The sequence below is a fragment of the Cherax quadricarinatus genome, unplaced genomic scaffold, assembly GCF_038502225.1.
Source record: "Cherax quadricarinatus isolate ZL_2023a unplaced genomic scaffold, ASM3850222v1 Contig533, whole genome shotgun sequence".
Taxonomy (NCBI): Eukaryota; Metazoa; Arthropoda; class Malacostraca; order Decapoda; family Parastacidae; genus Cherax; species Cherax quadricarinatus.
Window position 1 is genome coordinate 56,044 of NW_027195559.1, and position 23,896 is coordinate 79,939.

At 39.6% G+C, this 23,896-nt stretch overlaps 1 protein-coding gene across 5 annotated transcripts in view; it reads right to left on the reverse strand.

Moving 5' to 3' along the window:
• Window positions 1-23,896, reverse strand: part of LOC128698270 (uncharacterized) — an 82,028-nt gene that overhangs the window by 12,913 nt on the left and 45,219 nt on the right. For all 5 annotated transcript variants that reach the window (XM_070080495.1, XM_070080494.1, XM_070080493.1 and 2 more), the window contains one exon: window positions 19,081-19,340. In XM_070080495.1, coding sequence (XP_069936596.1) covers window positions 19,081-19,339 — 259 coding nt within the window. In that variant the 5' untranslated portion in view covers window position 19,340. The remainder of the gene's footprint in view (window positions 1-19,080; window positions 19,341-23,896) is intronic.

Here is a 23,896-nt window from a genome sequence, read left to right on the forward strand (position 1 = left end):
ACATTTGTACAAAGCGGGTTAAAGTGCAAACCTTTATGGATGAAAGTTATCCTGACACAACTGTTGCAAGCCATATTGGCAACATGTACAATGACACACTTGTGTTCCATTTTAGGGAAATTTTAAAGGGATGCCAGAAACAGAGCTCTCTGGACAGATATTTTGTTCAATGGGTCCAGTGACTCTCAAGCTGGTCCTAGTGGCATTAAAAAACAAAGAAGGGAGGTAACCCCAGAAAAGGACTTGTTACCTGAAGTCTTTATGGAAGGGGATTCCCTTCCAAACAATAGTACACCTACATCCTCTCCCCTCCTCCTGTCTCATCACTCATCAATAAGTCCACAATAAAGGTAAGTGTCATTTCAGTATTGTTTATTATGCATTTCTCATTGTTTTCTGTGTAAGGAAATGTATATTTCACATAAAAAAAATTATTTTGTTTAAAACTTTTGGGTGTCTGGAACGAATTAATTGGATTTCCATTATTTCTTATGGGGAAAATTAATTCGGCTAATGTCCAAATCGGTTAAAGGTGAGCTCTCTGGAACGGATTAACGCCGTTACCCAAGGGTCCACTGTATTATTATTATTATTATTATAATTATTATTATAATTATTACTATTGTTATCATTATTAATTTAGGGAGCTGGAGCACAGATCCAATTCCCAAGATCAAGAGCCCCTCACCAGCATCAAGGAACCTTGATGCTGGTGAGGGGGCTCTTGATCTAGGGAATTGGATCTGTGCTCTAGTTACCTAAATTAATAATAATACTAATACTTCTACTAATAATTATTATCATTATTAAAATAATGAATGCCGCCAACTCAGTGCACTGTTTACCTCGCTGTGGGAGCAGTTCTCTCATGCTTTGCTTACATTTTTGACAATCATTTGGCCAAATTTCATTTTTCTAAGCATGGTCCTAAGTAAGTGTAAAGGACAGTGCTGAGAAGAAAAAGAGGATGATTTCCATGAAATTAAAGCATGAAATCGTAGATAAACCAGCGAGGTGTCCAGGTTTTGGGTTGAGGGGGAAGCGGGGGAGATGGCTCGTAACTCAGAGCAAAAAACTGACCCAGCAACGGCTCATATCTCACACTCGTAAGTCAAGGTTCCACTGTACAGCCAAATCCCAAAAGTGGCTGGACAATGCATGGGCAACATTAGCGCGAACCCAATTAGTTGATAAAGAGTTACAAGCAGTTAGTTCTCTAGGGAAACCAGACTATTCTGATTATAAGAGACTTAACCCTTTCAGGGTCCGTCCCGTAGATCTACGGCTTTACGTTCAGGGTCCAAACCGTAGATCTATGCCAAAATTCTAGCGCCCTCAAATTTAGCATGAGAAGGCTGGTAGGCCTACATCTAAGAGAATGGGTCTGGGTGGTCAGTGTGCACACCATAGAAAAAATCTGGACGCCCACATGGCATTGTGGGAACGCCGGCAAAGTAGCTTTGTTCATAGTGCCTGGCGGCAAGATGCTCTCACACCCCACTCACTCTCCGGGCGAATTCTGACTCTCCTCTTCACAACTTACAGTTCTAAGACTGATGGAAGTGGAGCTGAAGACGAATTCTATGGTTTTGAACCATATGGTACCATTGTGCCATATGGTACAATGGTACCATATGGTACAATGGTGCCATGTCATACAATGGTATCAGGGTACAATGGTATATGGTACAGGGTACAGGGACCCTAATGGAAATAAATATGTCTGACTTTTTTGGGTTATCCTAGGTTCTCCAAACATATGCTGCTAAGTATGATATTCTATGTAACTTTATTTGTGTATAACTAAATGAACTTACTTATGCTGCCACATGCACTTGAGTAAGTTTATTCAGGTGTACAGAAATACAATTACATAGATTATCATACATAGCAGCATATGTATAAAATCCTAGGATAACGCAAAAAAGTCAGGGTGAATTATTTCTATAGTTATCCCTGTATCTGTACCATGTGGTACCCTGTACCATGTGGTACCCTGTACCATATGGTACCCTGTACCATATGGTACCCTGTACCATATGGTACCCTGTACCATATGGTACCCTGTTCCATATGGTACCCTGTACCATATGGTACCCTGCACCATATGGTACCCTGTACCATATGGTACCATACCATATGGTACCCTGTACCATATGGTACCCTGCACCATATGTTATCCTGTACTGCATGGTACCCTTTACCATATAGTACAATGTACCATATGGTACCCTGTAACATATACCGTGTACCATATGGTCAATAGGTGTGGGTGGCATGAGACACCAGCCAAGACTGAGTGAGTGGCGACGCAAGCTAGCTACTGACTCCGCAGTTTCCGAGACAAAGTGCTTTGTCATCCACCTCAAGGAACACGTAAAGTTCCTGTACACTTGTAAATATATAATAGAACATTACTAATATACAACATTTTTGCATATTTTTGTTGTAAACAACTATTGTAACCAAAATAATAATGAAAATATTAGTGTGTTGAATACAACAGTACCATATGGTACAATGAACCATATGGTATCATTGTACTGTATGGTACAATGTACCATATGGTACCATTGCATCATATGGTACCATATGGTACCATTACAACTGTACCAAATGGTGCCATTCTACCATATTGTATCATATTGTACCATTGTATCAGTACCATAAGGTACCATTGCACCATATGGTACCATTGTATCATATGGTACCATTGTACCAAATGGTGCCATTCTACCATGTGGTACCATTGTATCATATGGTACCATTGTATCATGTGCCATTGTACCATATTGTACCATATGGCACCATTGTACCATATGGTACCATTGTATTCAACACAATAACTGCACTAATATTTTCATCATTTTGTTTACAATAAACTTGTAAACAAGTTTTGTAAGCAATATAATGATAAACAAATTAGTGCAATTATTGTGTTGAATACAATGTTGAATACAATATACATTATACTGGTCTCACAGGCCACAAATGTTATTAGAAAAAGAAAAAAATTAGAAAAGAAAAGAAAAAAGTATAAAAAAAACATAAAATAAAAAAATGGGATTTTGCGGAAGTCACTGATGTTTCCGCCACCGGGTCATTTTGGGTCAACTTCCCACCGCTGTATCTCGGTAAGTACTGATCAGAAAAAAACTTTTTTTTGTCTTATTACCTTCACAAAAATATACTCTTTAATTTTGAAAGAAAAAATAATTTTTTTTTTTTTTCAAAATTTCTTGGACACTGGAGCACCACTTCAGATTTTGGCCTTGGACCCTGAAGGGGTTAAGGAGGTAATGTTGCTGGCTTATCAGTTGTTGCCAGAAAGGTACCGGCAGAAGTTTGGAGGATTAAAGTTTCAAGGAGGGCAGTCTTTGGTGGAATACAGTAGGGAGAAGATATCACTTCTAAACAGGTGGTGGCGCTCAAAAGAGGTGGTAGATGAACCATACCCCCGGCCGGGATTGAACCCGCGGTCATAGAGTCTCAAAACTCCAGCCCGTCGCGTTAGCCACTAGACCAGCTAGCCTTGCAATCGTGTCATTACGATTTCTTAAGTCAGGTGGTAGATGATTATGAGGGTGCACGTACCTTAATTTTCCTAGAGGATCTTCTGAGAAATGTTCCTCCTGACCTTAAGGCATACCTTGAGGAGAAGGATCTCGATGATTTTAATCAGGCTTTAGAGATGGGTGATAGATTTTTAGCTAACCAAAAACTTGGTAGTAACTACCACCCTGATCTTACTAATAGTGGTAACTTTTCTCCACCCACCAGTAGGAATTAGAAATTCCAGAAGTTTAAGCCACATATTTCCCAGCCTAATAACCACAAGAGTGTTAATAAGCCTAATTCTCAAGTACCTGCCCAGGAAGGTTTTAAGTCAGCTGTCACAGGTCCAGGACTACCAGAGACAGGTAGGAAGAGCCCAGTTCCCCAGGGTCAAGGGCCCCAGCCTATGCCAAGTGGGCCAGGGGCTTTCAAACCTTATCACTGTGCATATTGCAATAAACAGGGCCACCTGCAGCCATATTGTAGAAAGATGCTTAGAGACCAGGCTGCAGCAGATGCTTCTCCAGTAAGTACACCAGTTACACATGCTGTTGCTTGCATTGCAGTGTTGCCTGAAGGTACACAAGGAAGACCAGCTCTCTTAGACCCTCGGAAAAAGGTCTTTTGAAGTGAGTCTACCATGGTCTTGCATCAAAATGAAGGTAGGGTGGAAAGTATAATGTCCTTAAGGGATGGATGTAGTACCTTCTCTTTGCTACGCAAAGGTGTATTACCAGTGTCAGAAGATACTTACACTGGTTTGGATATTAATCTAAGAGGTATTGCAGGATCCACTGTTAGGGCCCCAGTTCATACACTGTGAGTGGAGTCGGAGTATCAGTCTGGGTACTTACCTGTAAGTATTACAGAAGATTTACCTTTTTGCAGGTACTGACCTTCTACTAGGCAACAATGTTTTGGGACTCCTCAAAAGTGAGGAATGTTTGGAGCAACGGTGACTGAAAGTTTGTCAGTGTGTACTAGAACTAGACAGGGAAACAAGGCAGGAGCTGTCTCTCTGTGACCCTTCTGCAGACTGTGGTGATAGTTCAGGCATGGGGAGCCTGTTCATTGAGTCTGACCTGCAGGAGACTCTGGGCAATGATGAACCAGCTCAAATGGAACCCAGTTTGAGAAGGGGTCTCAGTGCTGACATGGTAAAAAATCCCGACTCTGCAGCAGCTGGGTGAGGCCTAAGAAGACTGTGACCTCCTGAAAGCTATTCAGTTGTCAACTGTTGTGGAGGACAGGGTTCCCAAATTTACCAAATGTTTATTTTGCAGAGCTGACCCAATGAGAAAGACTCTCTAAGAAGGCCTGTGACCAAGTGGTCACATCAGAACTATTAATGTGTCATGTTTTGAATCTTTTATAGATCTCCAAGGAAGGACATTTAAGTGTTAACCCTTTGGAGGTCGGCAGGTCCTCTCAGAGACTTGTTCTCAGGGTCGCCCAAATTTCAAAAAAAAAAATATATATTTTTTCTTATGAAAAGATAGTTTTTTTTTTCTAAACATTAAAGGTTAAACAAAAAATTTTTACCATCAATACTTACCGAGATATGGAGGCGTGAAGTTGACACAAAATCCGCGGTATATGGTATCATTGCCGACTGCCATCACCCGGTATTGTTTTATTTAGTTTTTATGTGCTATTTTCTATTATTTTTTTTTTCCAAGTAACTTTTATGGCCTGTGAGACCAATATGAGCACTATTTTGTAAGTTATTTCTTTTTCTATTCTACACAATAACTGCATGAACACTACTGTCACTGTTTTGTTTACAGAAAATATTTACACAAACAAACAATACGAAATGTTGTTTACTATTTTTCTATATTTTATATACACATATACAGTCACAGGACATGTTTCTAGAAGTTCTGCAGCCTGTGGAAGTCTTTGAAACACGGTGTCATGCACAGTGGTGTTTTACATTCCTCACACATAAAACGAGTGTCTCTGCATTGTTGTGGGCGTTTTTTGTATGTGCACAGACGTAACACCTCTTCTGGGCCTTTTTCTTGAAAGCAGTAGCAGGCAGTTTTACTAGGAAGTGATCACCATGCTTCAGACGAGAAGGTAGTTGTTGATAATTTCGTGGGCGGTCTATTGCAGGTGTTGTTCCTTGGTACTTGAATACTATTTGTCTGATGACAGACAAACAGAATCCACCATATGATGGTGAGAGTAATGGTGGTTGGGGATTTCAATGCTAAAGTGGGTAAAAATGTTATGGAGGGAGTAGTAGGTAAATTTGGGGTGCCAGGGGTAAATGTAAATGGGGAGCCTTTAATTGAGCTATGTGTAGAAAGAAATTTAGTAATAAGTAATACATATTTTATTAAAAAGAGGATAAATAAATATACAAGGTATGATGTAGCACGTAATGAAAGTAGTTTGTTAGATTATGTATTGGTGAATAAAAGGTTGATGGGTAGGCTCCAGGATGTACATGTTTATAGAGGGGCAACTGATATATCGGATCATTATTTAGTTGTAGCTACAGTTAGAGTAAGAGGTAGATGGGAAAAGAGGAAGGTGGCAACAACAAGTAAGAGGGAGGTGAAAGTGTATAAACTAAGGGAGGAGGAAGTTCGGGCGAGATATAAGCGACTATTGGCAGAAAGGTGAGCTAGTGCAAAGATGAGTAGTGGGGGGGTCGAAGAGGGTTGAAATAGTTTTAAAAATGCAGTATCAGAATGTGGGGCAGAAGTTTGTGGTTATAGGAGGGTGGGGGCAGGAGGAAAGAGGAGTGATTGGTGGAATGATGAAGTAAAGGGTGTAATAAAAGAGAAAAAGGTACCTTATGAGAGGTTTTTACAAAGCAGAAGTGTTATAAGAAGAGCAGAGTATATGGAGAGTAAAAGAAAGGTGAAGACAGTGGTGAGAGAGTGCAAAAGGAGAGCAGATGAAAGAGTGGGAGAGGCACTGTCAAGAAATTTTAATGAAAATAAGAAAAAATTTTGGAGCGAGTTAAACAAGTTAACCCTTTGACTGTCGCGGCCGTATATATATGTTTGTGATGTACCGTGTTTGACGTATATATACTCATAAATTCTAGCGGCTTCAAATCAGGCAGGAGAAAGCTAGTAGGCCCACATGTGAGAGAATGGGTCTGTGTGGTCAGTGTGCACCACATAAAAAAAATCCTGGAGCACGCAGTGCATAATGAGAAAAAAAAAACTCCGACCGTTTTTTTTAATTAAAATGCCGACTTTGTGGTCTATTTTCGTATAGTATTTGTGGTTGTATTCTCGTTTTCATGGTCTCATTTGATAGAATGGAAACTATATTATAGAAATGGAGGTGATTTTGATTAATTTTACTATAAAAAGAACCTGGAAATGGAGCACAAAGTACAGGAAATGTTTGATTTTTGCCGATGTTCAAAAGTAAACAAATGATGTCATTGTCCAATAAATGTCCAAATAGCCATTCTAATACGCAGTCATGAATGGGTTGATGTAATTTTTACAATTATTACAGTATTGCAGTAGTCTGCATAACAGTAAATCTTCTATTTTTTGTTTGAATAAAATTTCAAAATAAAAAGCAAGAGTAATATCACAGGGACCTGGAGACATGACTGATGAACAAAGAAAATCTTATTTTAGAGCCAGGAATGTCTGCATTGTTCATTCTGGACCTTATTTTGAAAATGTCGTATTTTTTATTTTTCGTGAAATTGGCCAAATTGCAAATTTCTGACCATGTTATTGGGTAGTTGAAATCGGTAAATGGGCAGTTTCTTGTGCTCAATCGATAGAAAAAATAGAGTTCTGAAGAAATAGTTATGAGTTTGGTTGACTGGAATAACGGAATTAGCCGAAAATAGAGCTCAAAGTGGGCGAAATTGCCGATTTTTAAATATCGCCGAAGTCACTAACTTCGCGAGAGCGTAATTCCGTCAGTTTTCCATCAAATTTCGTTTTTTTGGTGTCTTTACAATCGGGAAAAGATTCTCTATCATTTCGTAAGAAAAAATAATTTTTTTTTTTTTCGAATATTTTGCGACACCAGGAGCAACTTCAGGATTGGGCCCTTCGACAGTCAAAGGGTTAAGAAAGCCTAGGGAAAGTATGGATTTGTCAGTTAAAAACAGAGTAGGGGAGTTAGTAGATGGGGAGAGGGAGGTATTAGGTAGATGGCGAGAATATTTTGAGGAACTTTTAAATGTTGAGGAAGAAAGGGAGGCGGTAATTTCATGCACTGGCCAGGGAGGTAAACCATCTTTTAGGAGAGAAGAAGAACTGAATGTAAGTGTGGTGGAGGTACGTGAGGCATTACGTAGAATGAAAGGGGGTAAAGCAGCTGGAACTGATGGGATCATGACAGAAATGTTAAAAGCAGGGGGGGATATAGTGTTGGAGTGGTTGGTACTTTTGTTTAATAAATGTATGAAAGAGGGAAAGGTACCTAGGGATTGGCGGAGACCATGTATAGTCCCTTTATATAAAGGGAAAGGGGACAAAAGAGATCGTAAAAATTATAGAGGAATAAGTTTACTGAGTATACCAGGAAAAGTATACGGTAGGGTTATAACTGAAAGAATTAGAGGTAAGACAATGCAGGATTGCGGATGAGCAGGGAGGCTTCAGAGTGGGTAGGGGATGTGTAGATCAAGTGTTTACATTGAAGCATATATGTGAACAGTATTTAGTGGTTACAGGAAAGTGGGTGCGGGAGGGAAGAGGAGCGATTGGTGGAATGATGATGTAAAGAGAGTAGTAAGGGAGAAAAAGTTAGCATATGAGAAGTTTTTACAAAGTAGAAGTGATACAAGGAGGGAAGAGTATATGGAGAAAAAGAGAGAGGTTAAGAGAGTGGTGAAGCAATGTAAAAAGAGAGCAAATGAGAGAGTGGGTGAGATGTTATCAACAAATTTTGTTGAAAATAAGAAAAAGTTTTGGAGTGAGATTAACAAGTTAAGAAAGCCTAGAGAACAAATGGATTTGTCAGTTAAAAATAGGAGAGGAGAGTTATTAAATGGAGAGTTAGAGGTATTGGGAAGATGGAGGGAATATTTTGAGGAATTGTTCAATGTTGATGAAGATAGGGAAGCTGTGATTTCATGTATAGGACAAGGAGGAATAACATCTTGTAGGAGTGAGGAAGAGCCAGTTGTGAGTGTGGGGGAAGTTCGTGAGGCAGTAGGTAAAATGAAAGGGGGTAAGGCAGCCGGGATTGATGGGATAAAGATAGAAATGTTAAAAGCAGGAGGGGATATAGTTTTGGAGTGGTTGGTGCAATTATTTAATAAATGTATGGAAGAGGGTAAGGTACCTAGGGATTAGCAGAGCGTATGCATAGTTCCTTTGTATAAAGGCAAATGGGATAAAAGAGAGTGCAAAAATTATAGGGGGATAAGTCTGCTGAGTATACCTGGTAAAGTGTCTGGTAGAGTTATTATTGAAAGAATTAAGAGTAAGACGGAGAATAGGATAGCAGATGAACAAGGAGGCTTTAGGAAAGGTAGGGGGTGTGTGGACCAGGTGTTTACAGTGAAACATATAAGTGAACAGTATTTAGATAAGGCTAAAGAGGTTTTTGTGGCATTTATGGATTTGGAAAAGGCGTATGACAGGGTGGATAGGGGGGCAATGTGGTAGATGTTGCAAGTGTATGGTGTAGGAGGTAGGTTACTGAAAGCAGTGAAGAGTTTTTACGAGGATAGTGAGGCTCAAGTTAGAGTATGTAGGAAAGAGGGAAATTTTTTCCCAGTAAAAGTAGGCCTTAGACAAGGATGTGTGATGTCACCGTGGTTGTTTAATATATTTATAGATGGGGTTGTAAGAGAAGTAAATGCGAGGGTCTTGGCAAGAGGCGTGGAGTTAAAAGATAAAGAATCACACACAAAGTGGGAGTTGTCACAGCTGCTCTTTGCTGATGACACTGTGCTCTTGGGAGATTCTGAAGAGAAGTTGCAGAGATTGGTGGATGAATTTGGTAGGGTGTGCAAAAGAAGAAAATTAAAGGTGAATACAGGAAAGAGTAAGGTTATGAGGATAACAAAAAGATTAGGTGATTTAAAAGATTGAATATCAGATTGGAGGGAGAGAGTATGGAGGAGGTGAATGTATTCAGATATTTGGGAGTGGACGTGTCAGCGGATGGGTCTATGAAAGATGAGGTGAATCATAAAACTGATGAGGGGAAAAGAGTGAGTGGTGCACTTAGGAGTCTGTGGAGACAAAGAACTTTGTCCTTGGAGGCAAAGAGGGGAATGTATGAGAGTATAGTTTTACCAACGCTCTTATATGGGTGTGAAGCATGGGTGATGAATGTTGCAGCGAGGAGAAGGCTGGAGGCAGTGGAGATGTCATGTCTGAGGGCAATGTGTGGTGTGAATATAATGCAGAGAATTCGTAGTTTGGAAGTTAGGAGGAGGTGCGGGATTACCAAAACTGTTGTAGACAAATGGTTTTTAATACTTGACGTGCTGTTGGAGTGTGAGCAAAGTAACATTTATGAAGGGGTTCAGGGAAACCGGCAGGCCGGACTTAGTCCTGGAGATGGGAAGTACAGTGCCTGCACTCTGAAGGAGGGGTGTTAATGTTGCAGTTTAAAAACTGTAGTGTAAAGCACCCTTCTGGCAAGACAGTGATGGAGTGAATGATGGTGAAAGTTTTTCTTTTTCGGGCCACCCTGCCTTGGTGGGAATCGGCCAGTGTGATAATAAAAAATAATAAAAAATATTTAGATAAAGGTAGGGAAGTTTTTATTGCATTTATGGATTTAGAAAAGGCATATGATAGAGTGGATAGAGGAGCAATGTGGCAGATGTTGCAAGTATATGCAGTAGGTGGTAAGTTACTAAATGCTGTAAAGAGCTTTTATGAGGATAGTGAGGCTCAGGTTAGGGTATGTAGAAGAGAGGGAGAATACTTCCCGGTAAAAGTAGGTCTTAGACAGGGATGTGTAATGTCACCATGGTTGTTTAATATATTTATAGATGGGGTTGTAAAAGAAATAAATGCTAGGGTGCTCGGGAGAGGGGTGGGATTAAATTATGGGGAATCAAATTCAAAATGGGAACTGACACAGTTACTTTTTGCTGATGATACTGTGCTTATGGGAGATTCTAAAGAAAAATTGCAAAGGTTAGTGGATGAGTTTGAGAATGTGTGTAAAGGTAGAAAGTTGAAAGTGAACATAGAAAAGAGTAAGGTGATGAGGGCATCAAATGATTTAGATAAAGAAAAATTGGATATCAAATTGGGGAGGAGGAGTATGGAAGAAGTGAATGTTTTCAGATACTTGGGAGTTGACGTGTCGGCAGATGGATTTATGAAGGATGAGGTTAATCATAGAATTGATGAGGGAAAAAAGGTGAGTGGTGCATTGAGGTATATGTGGAGTCAAAAAACGTTATCTATGGAGGCAAAGAAGGGAATGTATGAAAGTATAGTAGTACCAACACTCTTATATGGATGTGAAGCTTGGGTGGTAAATGCAGCAGCGAGGAGACGGTTGGAGGCAGTGGAGATGTCCTGTCTAAGGGCAATGTGTGGTGTAAATATTATGCAGAAAATTCGGAGTGTGGAAATTAGGAGAAGGTGTGGAGTTAATAAAAGCATTAATCAGAGGGCAGAAGAGGGGTTGTTGAGGTGGTTTGGTCATTTAGAGAGAATGGATCAAAGTAGAATGACATGGAAAGCATATAAATCTATAGGGAAAGGAAGGAGGGGTAGGGGTCGTCCTCGAAAGGGTTGGAAAGAGGGGGTAAAGGAGGTTTTGTGGGCAAGGGGCTTGGACTTCCAGCAAGCGTGCATGAGCGTGTTAGATAGGAGTGAATGGAGACGAATGATACTTGGGACCTGACGATCTGTTGGAGTGTGAGCAGGGTAATATTTAGTGAAGGAATTCAGGGAAACCGGTTATTTGCATATAGTTGGACTTGAGTCCTGGAAATGGGAAGTACAATGCCTGCACTTTAAAGGAGGGGTTTGGGATATTGGCAGTTTGGAGGGATATGTTGTGTATCTTTATACGTATATGCTTCTAAACTGTTGTATTCTGAGCACCTCTGCAAAAACAGTGATAATGTGTGAGTGTGGTGAAAGTGTTGAATGATGATGAAAGTATTTTCTTTTTGGGGATTTTCTTTCTTCTTTTGGGTCACCCTGCCTCGGTGGGAGACGGCTGACTTGTTGATAAAAAAAAAAAAAAAAAAGAGTAAGACGGAGAATAGGATAGCAGATGAACAAGGAGGCTTTAGGAAAGGTAGGGGGTGTGTGGACCAGGTGTTTACAGTGAAACATATAAGTGAACAGTATTTAGATAAGGCTAAAGAGGTCTTTGTGGCATTTATGGATTTGGAAAAAGCGTATGACAGGGTGGATAGGGGGGCAATGTGGCAGATGTTGCAGGTGTATGGTGTAGGAGGTAGGTTACTGAAAGCAGTGAAGAGTTTTTACGAGGATAGTGAGGCTCAAGTTAGAGTATGTAGGAAAGAGGGAAATTTTTTCCCAGTAAAAGTAGGCCTTAGACAAGGATGTGTGATGTCACCGTGGTTATTTAATATATTTATAGATGGGGTTGTAAGAGAAGTAAATGCGAGGGTCTTGGTAAGAGGCGTGGAGTTAAAAGATAAAGAATCACACATAAAGTGGGAGTTGCCACAATTGCTCTTTGCTGACGACACTGTGCTCTTGGGAGATTCTGAAGAGAAGTTGCAGAGATTGGTGGATGAATTTGGTAGGGTATGCAAAAGAAGAAAATTAAAAGTGAATACAGGAAAGAGTAAGGTTATGAGGATAACAAAAAGATTAGGTGATGAAAGATTGGATATCAGATTGGAGGGAGAGAGTATGGAGGAGGTGAACGTATTCAGATATTTGGGAGTGGACGTGTCAGCGGATGGGTCTATGAAAGATGAGGTGAATCATAGAATTGATGAGGGGAAAAGGGTGAGTGGTGCACTTAGGAGTCTGTGGAGACAAAGAACTTTGTCCTTGGAGGCAAAGAGGGGAATGTATGAGAGTATAGTTTTACCAACGCTCTTATATGGGTGTGAAGCATGGGTGATGAATGTTGCAGCGAGGAGAAGGCTGGAGGCAGTGGAGATGTCATGTTGGTTGGAGGGAGGGGGTAAAGGAGGTTTTGTGTGCGAGGAGCTTGGACTTCCAGCAGGCATGCGTGAGCGTGTTTGATAGAGTGAATGGAGACAAATGGTTTTTAATACTTGACGTGCTGTTGGAGTGTGAGCAAAGTAACATTTATGAAGGGGTTCAGGGAAACCGGCAGGCCGGACTTGAGTCCTGGAGATGGGAAGTACAGTGCCTGCACTCTGAAGGAGGGGTGTAAATGTTGCAGTTTAAAAACTGTAGTGTAAAGCACCCTTCTGGCAAGACAGTGATGGAGTGAATGATGGTGAAAGTTTTTCTTTTTTGGGCCACCCTGCCTTGGTGGGAATCAGCCAGTGTAATAGTAAAAAAAAATTAAAAAATCTTGGTAAGGAACATACATTATTTAATGATGACTGACACAAAAAGCCCCTTGTTCAGTGACTTCTTGCAAGTGAGCATGACAGACATGTGTGGTACAGTACATTCATATCATAAATGTATGCCCAGGTTCAACACAGGCACTCATAGTGGTGAGGTGCAGGTGTTTACATCCAATGACATTATGGTAGCATGACAAACGACATGTCACACTGTTGTCATCCATTCACCATAACGAAATGAAAGACAGTGGGAAGGTGGATAAAGTGACCCATGGACCTATTCTAAAGCCTGCAACAGTGATTGACTATACACTAAATATGCCTATGGTGGACAAATGTGACATGCAAATTGGGTTTGCTGATTGTGTTTGCATGAGTTACAAGTGGTACATGAAACTCTTCTTGGATCTCATGGACATTATTTGTCATCAGACAACTATATTCAAGTACCAGGTCTCAACACCTACAATAAAAAACCATCCATGAACTGATCACCAATTACGTACTCGTTTGAGGCGGCAAGGTGATGACTTCGTAATACAACTTCCTTCAACTAAGAAGAAATGGGCTCAGAAGAGATGTTATATCTGTGCATGTACAAAATAATGGCCACAAAGATGCAGAGACACTCATTTTATATGCAAGAAGTGTAAGACACCACTGAACATGATACCATGTTTTGAAGACAGATTACAGCAGTTCTAGGAACATGGCCAGTGATTGTAAATATGTATATATATAATAGAACATTAGTAGTATGCAACATTTTTACCTGCTTGTGTAAACAAGTTTTGTAAACAATATAATGATGATATTAGTGCGGTTATTGTGTTGAATACGAGTGTACATATATACATTATGCATTATATTGGTCTCACAGGCCACAAAAATTACTGGAAAAAAATATTAGAAAAGAAAAAAGTAACAATTTTCAATTCTTGGACCCAGAGAGCAATTCTCAGATTTGGGGTCTGGACCCTGAAAGGGTTAAAATGTCACGCCTCCCTACATGCACTATATCAACTTACAGATGTACATGCATATTGGTGTAATAAAAACGATAATATGGTACGTAGTTTGCTTAGCTGTCAGACTGGTAACATCTGGAAGCTTTCTGAAGTGTAATTGGTAATTGCCACTGACAGCCTTGCTGTAGTTATCTTGAGGCTAGTCATTAGCAGAGCACTGTTATTTTTTTTTATTTATTATCACACCGGCCGATTCCCACCAAGGCAGGGTGGCCCGAAAAAGAAAAACTTTCACCATCATTCACTCCATCACTGTCTTGCCAGAAGGGTGCTTTACACTACAGTTTTTAAACTGCAACATTAACACCCCTCCTTCAGAGTGCAGGCACTGTACTTCCCATCTCCAGGACTCAAGTCCGGCCTGCCGGTTTCCCTGAATCCCTTCATAAATGTTACTTTGCTCACACTCCAACAGCACGTCAAGTATTAAAAACCATTTGTCTCCATTCACTCCTATCAAACACGCTCACGCATGCCTGCTGGAAGTCCAAGCCCCTCGCACACAAAACCTCCTTTACCCCCTCCCTCCAACCCTTCCTAGGCCGACCCCTACCCCGCCTTCCTTCCACTACAGACTGATACACTCTTGAAGTCATTCTGTTTCGCTCCATTCTCTCTACATGTCCGAACCACCTCAACAACCCTTCCTCTGCCCTCTGGACAACAGTTTTGGTAATCCCGCACCTCCTCCTAACTTCCAAACTACGAATTCTCTGCATTATATTCACACCACACATTGCCCTCAGACATGACATCTCCACTGCCTCCAGCCTTCTCCTCGCTGCAACATTCATCACCCACGCTTCACACCCATATAAGAGCGTTGGTAAAACTATACTCTCATACATTCCCCTCTTTGCCTCCAAGGACAAAGTTCTTTGTCTCCACAGACTCCTAAGTGCACCACTCACTCTTTTTCCCTCATCAATTCTATGATTCACCTCATCTTTCATAGACCCATCCGCTGACACGTCCACTCCCAAATATCTGAATACGTTCACCTCCTCCATACTCTCTCCCTCCAATCTGATATTCAATCTTTCATCACCTAATCTTTTTGTTATCCTCATAACCTTACTCTTTCCTGTATTCACCTTTAATTTTCTTCTTTTGCACACCCTACCAAATTCATCCACCAATCTCTGCAACTTCTCTTCAGAATCTCCCAAGAGCACAGTGTCATCAGCAAAGAGCAGCTGTGACAACTCCCACTTTGTGTGTGATTCTTTATCTTTAAACTCCACGCCTCTTGCCAAGACCCTCGCATTTACTTCTCTTACAACCCCATCTATAAATATATTAAACAACCACGGTGACATCACGCATCCTTATCTAAGGCCTACTTTTACTGGGAAAAAATTTCCCTCTTTCCTACATACTCTAACTTGAGCCTCACTATCCTCGTAAAAACTCTTCACTGCTTTCAGTAACCTACCTCCTACACCATACACTTGCAACATCTGCCACATTGCCCCCCTATCCACCCTGTCATACGCCTTTTCCAAATCCATAAATGCCACAAAGACCTCTTTAGCCTTATCTAAATACTGTTCACTTATATGTTTCACTGTAAACACCTGGTCCACACACCCCCTACCTTTCCTAAAGCCTCCTTGTTCATCTGCTATCCTATTCTCCGTCTTACTCTTAATTCTTTCAATTATAACTCTACCATACACTTTACCAGGTACACTCAACAGACTTATCCCCCTATAATTTTTGCACTCTCTTTTATCCTCTTTGCCTTTATACAAAGGAACTATGCATGCTCTCTGCCAATCCCTAGGTACCTTACCCTCTTCCATACATTTATTAAATAATTGCACCAACCACTCCAAAACTATATCCCCACCTGCTTTTAACATTTCTATCTTTATCCCATCAATCCCGGCTGCCTTACCCCCTTTCATTTTACCTACTGCCTCACGAACTTCCCCCACACTCACAACTGGCTCTTCCTCACTCCTACAAGATGTTATTCCTCCTTGCCCTATACACGAAATCACAGCTTCCCTATCTTCATCAACATTTAACAATTCCTCAAAATATTCCTTCCATCTTCCCAATACCTCTAACTCTCCATTTAATAACTCTCCTCTCCTATTTTTAACTGACAAATCCATTTGTTCTCTAGGCTTTCTTAACTTGTTAATCTCACTCCAAAACTTTTTCTTATTTTCAACAAAATTTGTTGATAACATCTCACCCACTCTCTCATTTGCTCTCTTTTTACATTGCTTCACCACTCTCTTAACTTCTCTCTTTTTCTCCATATACTCTTCCCTCCTTGCATCACTTCTACTTTGTAAAAGCTTCTCATATGCTAACTTTTTCTCCCTTACTACTCTCTTTACATCATCATTCCACCAATCGCTCCTCTTCCCTCCTGCACCCACTTTCCTGTAACCACAAACTTCTGCTGAACACTCTAACACTACATTTTTAAACCTACCCCATACCTCTTCGACCCCATTGCCTATGCTCTCATTAGCCCATCTATCCTCCAATAGCTGTTTATATCTTACCCTAACTGCCTCCTCTTTTAGTTTATAAACCTTCACCTCTCTCTTCCCTGATGCTTCTATTCTCCTTGTATCCCATCTACCTTTTACTCTCAGTGTAGCTACAACTAGAAAGTGATCTGATATATCTGTGGCCCCTCTATAAACATGTACATCCTGAAGTCTACTCAACAGTCTTTTATCTACCAATACATAATCCAACAAACTACTGTCATTTCGCCCTACATCATATCGTGTATACTTATTTATCCTCTTTTTCTTAAAATATGTATTACCTATAACTAAACCCCTTTCTATACAAAGTTCAATCAAAGGGCTCCCATTATCATTTACACCTGGCACCCCAAACTTACCTACCACACCCTCTCTAAAAGTTTCTCCTACTTTAGCATTCAAGTCCCCTACCACAATTACTCTCTCACTTGGTTCAAAGGCTCCTATACATTCACTTAACATCTCCCAAAATCTCTCTCTCTCCTCTGCATTCCTCTCTTCTCCAGGTGCATACACGCTTATTATGACCCACTTCTCGCATCCAACCTTTACTTTAATCCACATAATTCTTGAATTTACACATTCATATTCTCTTTTCTCCTTCCATAACTGATCATTTAACATTACTGCTACCCCTTCCTTTGCTCTAACTCTCTCAGATACTCCAGATTTAATCCCATTTATTTCCCCCCACTGAAACTCTCCTACCCCCTTCAGCTTTGTTTCGCTTAGGGCCAGGACATCCAACTTCTTTTCATTCATAACATCAGCAATCATCTGTTTCTTGTCATCCGCACTACATCCACGCACATTTAAGCAACCCAGTTTTATAAAGTTTTTCTTCTTCTCTTTTTTAGTAATTGTATACAGGAGAAGGGGTTACTAGCCCATTGCTCCCGGCATTTTAGTCGCCTCATACGACACGCATGGCTTACGGAGGAAAGATTCTTTTCCACTTCCCCATGGACAATAGAAGAAATAAAAAAGAACAAGAGCTATTTAGAAAAAGGAGAAAAACCTAGATGTATGTATATATATATATGCATGTGCGTGTCTGTGAAGTGTGACCAAAGTGTAAGTAGGAGTAGCAAGATATCCCTGTTATCTTAGCGTGTTTATGAGACAGAAAAAGAAACCAGCACTGTTATATATTTATTTATTTTAATGTCTATTACTGTTTTCTCACTGAACTGTGAAGGGTTTTATATGACAAGTCTGCCCTTCTCCTTGTCAGATGTGCTAAAATGTGGCACAATTTTGGAAAGCATCCAAGATAGTTGCCCATGTGCACACATGAGGTAAACAGGACTGAGTAAAAAATCTGAGCCTTCAATACTGGCATCATAGAGGTTATATAGACATGCAGTTATACCAAACATGATTCAACGAATGTCCCAAAGAAAGTTTTTCATGTTTCAAAAGCGTGTAATATGATACAACTTACTAAAACTGCCTAAAGGAATAAAATGGTAAGTGCTCTGCATAAAAATGTAAGTAAAAGTTATCTGATCTTATCTTCCATTAACTCACCATGTCAAATATATGACAACTACTAGTCTGAAATTACTGATGAAAATTAAATTAACTACAGTATACCTGGTCTGCATTCAAAATTGGTCATGGTACTATCTACAAGTCTATGAAATCAGACTATCCTGGTAATGTACAAATGAGTGTTAGATGAGCAATGCCAATGTATCCTCTGCTACCAGTCATTATCCTCCAATTTATGTACACTGGCCAATTCCCACCAAGGCAGGGTGACCCAAAAAAGAAAAACTTCCACCATCATTCACTCCATAACTGTCTTGCCAGAAGAGTGTTTTACACTACAGTTTTTAAACTGTAACATTAACACCCCTCCTTCAGAGTGCAGGCACTGTACTTCCCATCTCCAGGACTCAAGTCCAGCCTGCCGGTTTCCCTGAATCCCTTCATAAATGTTACTTTGCTCACACTCCAACAGCACGTCAAGTATTAAAAACCATTTGTCTCCATTCACTCCTATCAAACACGCTCACGCATACCTGCTGGAAGTCCAAGCCCCTCGCACACAAAACCTCCTTTATGTGCGAGGGGCTTGGACTTCCAGCAGGCATGCGTGAGCGTGTTTGATAGGAGTGAATGGAAACAAATGGTTTTTAATACTTGACGTGCTGTTGGAGTGTGAGCAAAGTAACATTTATGAAGGGTTTCAGGGAAACCGGCAGGCCGGACTTGAGTCCTGGAGATGGGAAGTACAGTGTCTGCACTCAGAAGGAGGGGTGTTAATGTTGCAGTTTAAAAACTGTAGTGTAAAGCACCCTTCTGGCAAGACAGTGATTTTATAATAATATTCACTTTTCACTACTGAAGGATTATAATAAGAAGAACTATTGTAACCAATGTAAAAAAATAAGGTAATATAGACATCAAACAATTTGTAAATTTAACATGACTTGTGCTATCTACTGATCTTTCAGTTAGTATAGAAAACAATGCTAGCAGATATCAGAAAACAGTATATGAAAAACCAATGTTTCCATCTTACTTTTCTTAGGAGGCCTTGCTGTAATCATCTTGCGGGTATGACTGGAGTTACCTGCCATACGAACACTTAATCTAATTGCTTCTTCCGACTTCCTCATATTGACAATTGTAGTGTGAGTGACTTGGTACTGGCGAGCAAGCTCAGACACTCTAATGCCAGATTTGAGTTTGTCCAATATTTCTATCTTCTTTGCCAAAGGAATCACTACTTTCTTTTTTCTCTCATTTTTAATGATACTGCTCCTTTGTGAAGGTGACATCCTGAATGAAGTTTATATAAAAAATAAGGCACATTAAATTACTAACTTCATAATTTATATTAAAATAATAATGAGTAAGCAATATGCAATAATTGTAGGATAGGGTTTTGGCCTCAACAGATTTAAATCACATTAACTATCTTGGGTTACCCTACGTTAATGCTACAAAATTTACCACAAATGTAGAAATATCTACATACCAATTACAGTATGCGTAAATCGCAACCACTGTATAAATATAGAAGTCTGTAAACTACATGTAGTGAATACTAAAAAAATTGTAATTGCTACATTATTATTATTATTATTATTATTATTATTATTATTTATTACTATTGTTAATTACTATTATTATTAATACAGGTCCACATCCCTTTATCCGAAATTCTGAAATTCAAAAGGTTCCGAAAACCGAAGCTTTTTCGTGGAGTGTGGAGCGTCAGTCATCTCCATGCTGGGTCACGTCGCCACATGGTGGCATTCAGAATCATTCTGAAATTCGAAAAAGTCTGAAATTCGAAACAATACAGGCCCCCTTGGGTTTTGGATAAAGGGATGTGCACCTGTATTATTATTATTACAAGTGAATGCAGGAAGGAGTAAGTTAATACGATTAACAATGAAAGATTGGATATCAGACTGGAGCGAGGGCGTATAGAGAAAGTAAATGTGTTTAGACATTTGTGAGTGAACTTATCAACAGATGGGTCTGAGAATAGTGAAATGAACCACAGAACTGATGTAGGGGAAAAAAGGTGGGTGGTACGTTAAGGCATCTCTGACAACAAGAAAAAAAAATTACTTATCAATGGAGGTCAAAAGATTAATGTACCAAAGTATAGTGGTACCAACATTGTTATAAGAACATAAGAAATGAGGAACACTGCAGGAGGCCTGTTGGCCCATACTAGGCAGGTCCTTTACAATTCATCCCGCTAACAAAAAATTTGCCCAACCCAATTTTCTATGCTACCCAAGAAATAAGCTCTGATGTGCAAGTCCCACTCAAATCCAACCCCTCCCACTCATGTACTTATCCAACCTAAATTTGAAACTACCCAAAGTCCTAGCCTCAATCACCCAACTAGGTAGACTGTTCCACTCATCAACTACCCTATTTCCAAACCAATACTTTCCTATGTCCTTTCTAAATCTAAACTTATCTAATTTAAATCCATTACTGCGGGTTCTCTCTTGGAGAGATATCCTCAAGACCTTATTAATATCCCCTTTATTAATACCTATCTTCCACTTATACACTTCAATCAGGTCTCCCCTCATTCTTCGTCTAACAAGCGAATGTAATTTAAGAGTCTGCAATCTTTCTTCATAAGGAAGATTTCTAATGCTATGTATTAATTTAGTCATCCTACGCTGAATGTTTTCTAATGAATTTATGTCCATTCTGTAATATGGAGACCAGAATTGAGCTGCATAATCTAGGTGAGGCCTTACTAATGATGTATAAAGCTGCAGTATGACCTCTGGACTTCTGTTGCTTACACTTCTTGATATAAATCCCAGTAATCTATTTGCCTTATTACGTACACTTAGGCATTGCTGTCTTGGTTTAAGGTTGCTGCTCACCATAACCCCCAAGTCCTTTTCGCAATCTGTATGGCTAAGTTCTACATCATTTAACTTATAAGTGCTAGGGTTATGGACACTCCCGAGCTTCAGAACCTTGCATTTATCTACATTGAACTGCATCTGCCACTTTTCTGACCAAGAATATAGTTTGTTTAAATCCTCCTGAAGTTCCCTAATGTCTACGTTTGAATCAATTATCCTACCTATCTTTGTGTCATCGGCGAATTTGCTCATATCACTAGTAATTCCCTCATCAAGGTCATTGATATATATTATAAACAACAACGGGCCCAAGACTGATCCCTGTGGAACGCCACTTGTTACAGATCCCCACTCGGATTTAACCCCATTTATGGACACTCTCTGCTTCCTGTCTGTGAGCCATGACTCGATCCATGAGAGCACTTTTTCCCCAATGCCATGAGCTGCCACTTTCTTTAACAGACTTTGGTGCGGAACTCTATCAAAAGCGTTACTAAAATCTAAGTAAATAATATCAAACTCTTTATCGTGGTCAACAGCCTCAAAAGCTTTACTGAAGAAAGTTAATAAATTAGTTAGACAAGACTGGCCTCTTGTGAATCCATGCTGAGTATCATTAATCAAGCTATGCTTTTCGAGATGGCTTCTTATAATCTCAGCTATAATTGACTCTAGTAATTTGCCTACAGTTGAGGTCAGGCTTATTGGGCGGTAATTTGACGGTAACGACTTGTCCCCTGTTTTAAAAATAGGAACCACATTAGCCATCTTCCACATATCAGACACTACACCTGTTTGAAGAGATAAATTAAAAATATGTGTGTGCAAAATAAGAGTTATAAATGTCATAGCAAGAAGGAAGGTGAAGGCAGTGATGTCTGAGGGCAATGTGTGGTGTGAACATTATGCAGAGAATTTTGAGCATGGGGATTAGAAGGTGTAGGGTTACCAAAAGTATTATTCATAGGGCATGAACCACTGAATCATTTGCTTTGTAAATACTAATTATTACTGCAACATCTTGCTTAGCTCAGGACATCTTATGTCCTTCTGTAGTCTTTTGACTACTGCTCACAGCATATATACAAAATGCAAGGTGAAATATGCAAGAATAATAATAATAATAATAATAATAATATTAATATTAATAATAATAATAATAATAATAATAATAATAATAATAATAATAATAATAATAATAATAATAATATGTAAAGTAAAAGGACACAAGTGCAACCAATGTGACATTAGTTGCACTTGTGTCCTTTTACTTTACATAGTCGGTAATTCTACCAACATTAACTGTCCAAACGTAGATGTACGTTAGTACCGCTAGCACTCCAAACGGCCTCCAAATTTGGCACAATTAGCCTGAGATGCCTGGTCAGTATAGAATGGGTCTTAACACTCAGTGTATGCAGTATTAAAAAATCTGGGACCATTTATTAGCTTGTGGGAGCACCAATTCAACTGAGTGCCAGCTAGAGCAAATAGTGTGGCAAACACCAGGGATACACTGATGTCATGTCGTATTAACACTCCCCTTTTAAGAGGAAAGTGATGATGATCCAAAGTTTAGTGGCTCTGAGATGGATGTGGCCACAAGTGATCGAAGAAATATCAAAAATCTCGATAATAACCCATGCGCAACATTTGTGCAACATCTTTTCATTTTTTATACTACTGGTAGTGTCATCCTGCCAGGATGTCCTATAACCTATGCCCTAAGTAAAGAGGAACAATTCTGGAACATGTGTAATACATATTCATCAGGCCGGCTGACTTTGGCTGTCTCTCTATATGTATCTGTCTGTCTATCTCTGTCTGTCTCTGTCTCTGTCTCTGTCTGACTCTGTCTGACTCTGTCTCTCTTTCTCACAGGTACACATAAGTACAGTTTTCATACATAGTATAAATTACCTAGGATAACCCAAAAAATCCAGTGCTATACACTGTGCTTGTAGATATAAGGCATAATAAGCACGACTGGTAAGTAATACACACGTTCACTTGATCAGGTATCAGATGTGACTGTATTGTGAGTAATAACTGTTGGTTCATGGGCCACTCTCTGAGACAGATAGAGAGAAGCAGATACGGCAGACAGAAAGACAGACACACACAGGCAGACAGATAAGCAGATGGAGCTAGACAGACAGACAGACATATTTGTGGGTAACATGAAAACGAACAAAGCCAGGGGTTCCCTGCAGCAATGCATGATCATCAAGTGTCAAACCAATGTTGCACTGTCAGCAGTTTAGTGACACTCAGTCTTATACCATGCTTCAAGAAGTTTCATATATACTCCAGCATGTGAAGACGATGTAATCAGTCCATCACCCTTGAAGTCGTAGAATTTGAGGTTGTCAGTCCCTCAGCCTGGAGAAGTTCAGTTCCATAGTCAGTAACTATCTAGTTCCTGAATATGGAACTGAACTTCTCCAGGCTGAGGGACTGACAACCTCAAATACTCCAGCATGTCTAAAGCACTACTGGTACCTATAAATACTTTGTATGTATTTCTAGACAATGGTAAATGACCAAGACAGGTGAAAATGTTCACCTGTCAGTGTTTGTGACTATCTGAGTACAATTTCAGTACCTAATGTTAGTGTCAGAACAAAGATTGGCTATGAAATCACAAGAACTACAGTGGACCCTCAGCTAACAATATTAATCCATTCCTGAGAGCTCATCGTTAGACGAAATTACCGTAAGCTGAATTAATTTTCCCCACACGAAATAATGGAAATCAAATTAATCCGTTCTTGACACCCCAAAGTATGAAAAAAAAAAAATTACCACATGAAATATACATTTTCCTACAAACAAAAAGAAGAAGACATGCACAATTACTACTGTACTAAATAAAGAACTTATTTATTTATTTGTTTATTTATTTATTTTATGTCTTTGCAAACAGTACATTGAGATTTTGTATTTACAATAGTGGGTTGCAATGCAAAAGAGATCCTCCATTAT